Consider the following 6,000-nt stretch of genomic DNA (forward strand, 5'->3'; position numbering starts at 1 on the left):
ACGTAGCAAAATGTTCATAAAATATTCGTTAATGTATGTTTTACTTATATGTTGTAAAAAATATCATGCTTTTTGTACTTTGTAGTACATGGCTAAAATTGTTGTGTACATATTAACTATAAAAGAATCAAACATTATGTAAAACCTACGCCTATAATGATTTTTAACAATAAACCAAACGAACCTTTGGTCATCTTTGTCACATTAAAAAATTGTGTTAAAAACTTAAAATCGAACCAAACCAAAAAATAAAATAGAAATAACCACCTTAGCATGGGTTGTGGAGAGTGGGGTTAGGAAGTTACTATACAGTTTCTTCAAAAAGACCGCCCTCTTAATCAAATTGAAATATTGTGACAAGTTTTGTGATCTCAAAGACTGACTTATAAGATATACAAAGAAAATGGTGATTTTGGTTAAACTTGAACTCATGTTGTTACTCTCTATGACTCTGATTTTAGTAGCAGGAGCAACATTGAAATCGGGAGCTCATCACATTTTCGACGTAAAGAGCTTTGGTGCGTCTGCTGATGGTGTTACTGATGACACTTATGTATGTTGCATGTTTGTTTATGTGTGTATCTTGTTTCATTTTGTTTACTCTTGTATTTTTGTACTCAGACATTGATCTATTTAAATATGTTGACTGTTTCTTTTTCTTCTAAAAACTGATTAGGCTTTTAAGGCAGCATGGCAAAAGGCATGTAACTACACAGGTAAACCCATGATTGTTGTACCATAAGGGGTATATCTAATCGGTCCTATCCGATTCTCTGGTCCCTGCCGGTATTCGTCTTCCTTAGTTCTTAACATCAAGGCAAGTCACTAACCTTTGTCAGTTTTTTTTTTTTTTTTCTATTTTTTACAAATGGTGGCCAGATGGGCGGGTTGGGTAATTAGTCAAATGGGTTGGCAGGTCGTTTCTTATTTAAGCTATTTGATTATTTCATTGGACCTGTTTGAATAGTGGGTCAATATTCCGACGTCTAAGGCTGAGATTTGTGATATGGAAATGGGCAGGGTTACTTGAAGGCTACCACTGATCTTTCCAGATACAAACACAATGGTGGCGGTTGGCTGGAATTTAGATGGATGAAGGGGCTCATTTTGAGAGGAGGGGGAACTTTAGATGGTCAAGGTCTCGCCGCCTGGCCCTTCAACAACTGCTCTGTTAACCCAAATTGCCATCTACTTCCAATGGTCGATTTACTATAACTTACTACATCTATATATTTGTCAAATTTCGTTAGATAATGGTTTGATGATATAGTAAGTAATAATTAATGGGTTTGATTTTTCAGAACTTGAAGTTTGTGGGTATGAATAAAACTACGATACGAGGCATCACATCCTTGAATAGCAAGTTCTTTCATATAGCTCTTGTAGGCTGCAGAAACTTTAAAGGCAGTCATCTTAACATCTCGGCCCCAGAAACCAGTCCAAATACAGATGGTATCCATATTGAGCGCAGCTCTTCTGTCTACTTCTCAAGCTCATTCATTGGTACCGGTGACGATTGCATTTCTGTTGGACAAGGGAATTCTCATGTAGCTATCACAAGCATCACTTGTGGCCCTGGTCATGGCATCAGGTACCCTGTTATATTCATGTTTACTTGGGTGTCAAAAGTTGTACAAAATCTTTTTAAAACTCGCACAATTCATAAATTCTTTTATTCTAGAGTTTTTTGTAAATATGATTAACGAGTTTTAATTCTATAAAGAAAGTTTTACAAATGTAAAATGCATTAGTGTATCCACCAGGCGTCTTAACCTGTTATCCAACCTGCCCAACCCACCCGTTTTGCCACCCATTAGTATATCCAACCTGCATTGTTTATAGCCATTTTTTACCAGATTGTTTCGGGCATTTTGAGCTGATAAGGAAATGGTTTTATGGTAAACAGTGTTGGAAGCTTGGGAAAATATCCAAATGAAGAAGATGTAAGCGGGCTTGTGGTGAGAGATTGTATCATGAAAGGAACCATGAATGGGATAAGGATCAAAACATGGCCAAACTCTACAGGCCGAAGCGCAGCTAAAAACATGACATTTGAAAACATTTTAATGGACAACGTTACAAATCCCATCATAATTGATCAGACCTATTGTCCCTCACATTCTTGTACTTCCTTGGTAATTATATAATCACCCATTACATAACTTACAGAACTTGTGTGACAAAATATTGACATTTTTCGATAATATATGAATGTTGATATATGCAGGCACCATCTAGAGTAAAGCTAAGCGACATATATTTCAAGAACATAAGAGGGACATCATCTTCAGCCGTAGCAGTGACACTAGAGTGCAGCAAAGGGATGCCATGCCAGAATGTATACATGCAGGATGTGCATTTGGAAACGGCCAGACATCTACATAAACGTGCCACGTCGTTATGTAAACATGTTCAAGTCAAATACATTGGCACTCAGCTCCCTCCACCATGTCAACTTAACTGACATACATCTCTGCTAATTACCTGTTGAGTAATAGCTTGTTTCCATTTCATTTGAGTATTGATGTACATTTTTCAAAAAAACATATGCTGTTTGAGTCGAACATTTTCTTCAATAATTTGAGTATCCATTCACGGAAAATTGTGAGGATAGAAAATGGAGTACCGCACCAAACATGTAGATTGCACTGAGGACAATAAAGCAAAAGATTGATAACAAAATGAATTATGCTAAGATAGTAGGGCAAGATTATGCTAAAACTGATAATAAACTGGAATTTATGCCTACTTTATTAAATGAAGAAGGAAGAGAGGTTGTGATGTATATCAGACCAATAACAAAGAAGAAAACAAAGCTATATGATAGATAAGTTGCTGGATGAGCTCCAGTAGCTCCACAATGTCTCATACGACAATGATAATATTCTCTACACTTAACCCTAATGGCTGGCAGCCTTATTTGTAGACACTTCACCTAATCTTAGAGAACAAGCAACTTCCAAGAATAACAAGACAGTAATTATAAATCGACACTTAACACCCTTGGACTTCTGGTCCATATCATTACTCCCGTCCCCAAAAACACCTTGTCCTCAAGGTGTTAATGGGAAGACCTGTCAATAGTAATTCCGGGATCCCATATTTTGATGTGTAATGCTGCCCGTTGTGGATCAGAGGAATGGCGCAAACTATGAACCGCGACAAGTTTCAATGGACATCTAAAATAGCATCACTTCTTGTGTCGAATTTTAACTCATACGTGACGGTAGTCTGTTGATGTGAAACGAATCCCACCCGAGCAACAACATAGTCAGATTGAACCCGCATGAAAGGCTCATCTACCATCTTCTCTGGCTGCTTGCTGAAGTCTTCCAACTTTGTATGATCAGGCTCCTTGCTTCTTTTAGAAACAACTTTCTTATGCTCTTTAGAGTCTGCTTCCTTTGATTCCGGTAGCCCAGAGTTGAACCCTCCATCTAATTCTTGAAACCGAGCATCTTTATCAGCTTGAAATTGGTGAAAATCAGTTTCTAGACCTGCATCCCCACAGCCATCATTGCTAGCGTCCACCTCACAAAACACAGGAATCACCTTTAAAGAAACTGAAACACGTGGCTCAGGCTCAACAACTAGAGACAGAGCTGGCAAGGTAGCAGTAATTGAAAAAACATGCGGCTGAGTTGCTGGAATCAAAGACGGGTGTAATGACGCCCAGACCTCAGCTTCTTCTTGTTGTAACCCACCCAAAGTCAATTCCAGGTTATCCAGCCTTGTATGAATCCTCGATTGAAATTGTTGACTGGCCAACTGTAATCTCGCAGTGGCTGCTCGAGAATGATTTATCCGAGCGTACGTTATATCCAACCAAGTCTAGGTAGATGCATAGTATTGCTGAGCGTCAACATCAACAATCGTCCTTGATCCCATTGTTTAACAAAACCACAGGTCGATGCTCTCGTACCAATTGATGTGTATGTTGGGATTTTATTAACTATACAACTCTTTGTATCGGAAATGGATGTTTATAATTTGAAAGGACTTCAAATAATTCAAATTCATTTTAATTAATCCTAGTCGAACTCAACTTCCGTTAAAAAGGTTGCTAAATTTGAAAACCTAATTATTCATGTAGGTTGGATTCGACTTCCTTTGTGAAAAAGAGGTCGAATTCCAATCCCGAATTTAAAAAAAAAACATTTAATTAAAAATCTTTTAATAAAACATGAACATCCTTAATTAGTTACAATTAATTAATTAAGTAAGTAAATTAATTTAGTTTAATTCACTTATGCAATAATTAATTAACCTAACTAATTATATGCGGAATAAGTTAATAAAACAATTAACTAAGTAATTTCTTAAAACCATCTATCATGCATGCAATGTAACCCGCTAATTAATAAATAAATAAACAAAGAAAGAAACCTAACCTCTTTGTAAAAACCCGAAGACGAGAACTTCGTCACGTACTAGAGCCCAAGTGTAGGAACTCCTCTAAAGACTCTTACACACGAACGGATCTTTGACACTTAGCTAAGTGCTAGCTATAACTTTTATGTTATAACAAAATACCCACCAAATATAAAAATAACTAGAAAAGCTAGCTCAAGATTCTTCTCCAAAGGGAGAGGAATTTCGATCCATACTTCAAGAGAAAGAACAGAGGATTGAATGGAAAAAGGGTTTCGATCCATGCCTCAATAGAAAACCCTTAAGTTTCCTTCTCCCAATCAATGTGGGACAAGGAAACATCCCTTTTTCTTTTTCTCCTTGTTTCGTGGCCGACATATGTGGGACCTCATGGGTTCACCGATGGTGCTTGATGTCCGATCCCGCTTTCGACCCAACTCGCGTTTCCGACCGGCTCGACATTTCCAAAGCTATTTTTGGAAACTTTCCAAAGATTATTTTTAGAAACTTCTAGTTATTATCATTTCTAATGGTTCTTTTGTTATAAATATGAAGTTCAACTAAGCCCTCCCCATTCTCCGCGTGCGACCCTAAAGGTTCATAGATATGAGGCCGTATAAATATATTGGAATATTCTCATAATTTCAACATACCAATAACAAAGAAGAAAACAGAGTTATATGATAGATAAGTTGCTGGATTTGATCTCCAGTAGCTCGACAATGTGTCATACGACAATAATAATATTCTCCACACTTAAATCAATGGAATTTATTGACGATGAAAATGCTACTTTATTCTTAGAAGTGTCGATGAAAATGCTGACGATTGTTACTTCCTATGACACATTATAGATTATTACTCTCTGACTGATATAGCTTACCATTGATTAAATCAATGGAAATTGTATATGACCTGCTTAAAAGGTTTTCGGTCTCTTTAGTTCGTGTTGAGAAACAGGAACGTGTTGCCTATCGATTGTAGTCTTGATGAAACAGAAAGAGTAATGTAAAAATATACTTATTTCTTGGTTTCCTTGAACTGCAGATAAAAAAAAAAGAAATGCATAATTGTCTATTTGGTCCAAGAAAAGGGTAGGAAAAGAGAACCGGTCATTTACTTCTTTCATTAAGATGGACAGAATTATACATGATATAATATATAACACATAAAACAAAGAGTAAAATTAAAAAAATCAATAACAAGAAAGAAGTAAAGAAATGGTCAATAAAGACCAAACACATCTAAAAAATTGCAGACTATGTTCCCACCTAATACACAAAATAACTTCATCTTCATTCCCTCTCTCTAGACATTTGTATTACCCGTAGTAAACATCTTATATAACTCCTACCTAACACACACACATACACAATAACTTGCCTCATATTTCATCTTCCATCTCACTCTCTATATATTATATCTATACATTTCTTTTACGAGAGTGTCAAAGTAAACATCTTTATACCAAAAAAAAATGTATGTCTACAAATATTCGAAAACGGGTATATAGATATATATTTTAAGTTTTTATTGTAAAAATGTTAATTCATGAACACAAACTAATATGTGAATGTATTTTAGGTGATATATTTCTCTCTAATGCTTTTTCCAATTAGGTGATATATT

At 36.0% G+C, this 6,000-nt stretch overlaps 1 protein-coding gene across 1 annotated transcript; it reads left to right on the forward strand.

The window, feature by feature from the left end:
- The first annotated feature begins 403 nt into the window (after positions 1-403).
- On the forward strand, positions 404-2,546 carry LOC122600420 (exopolygalacturonase). The gene is given in 6 exon segments (XM_043773165.1): positions 404-553; positions 677-817; positions 1,021-1,200; positions 1,302-1,591; positions 1,907-2,135; positions 2,228-2,546. Coding segments are annotated over 6 exon segments (1,227 nt in total). The 3' UTR covers positions 2,465-2,546.
- Positions 2,547-6,000: the final 3,454 nt, after the last annotated feature.

The sequence above is a fragment of the Erigeron canadensis genome, chromosome 1 (assembly GCF_010389155.1).
Source record: "Erigeron canadensis isolate Cc75 chromosome 1, C_canadensis_v1, whole genome shotgun sequence".
Taxonomy (NCBI): domain Eukaryota; kingdom Viridiplantae; phylum Streptophyta; class Magnoliopsida; order Asterales; family Asteraceae; genus Erigeron; species Erigeron canadensis.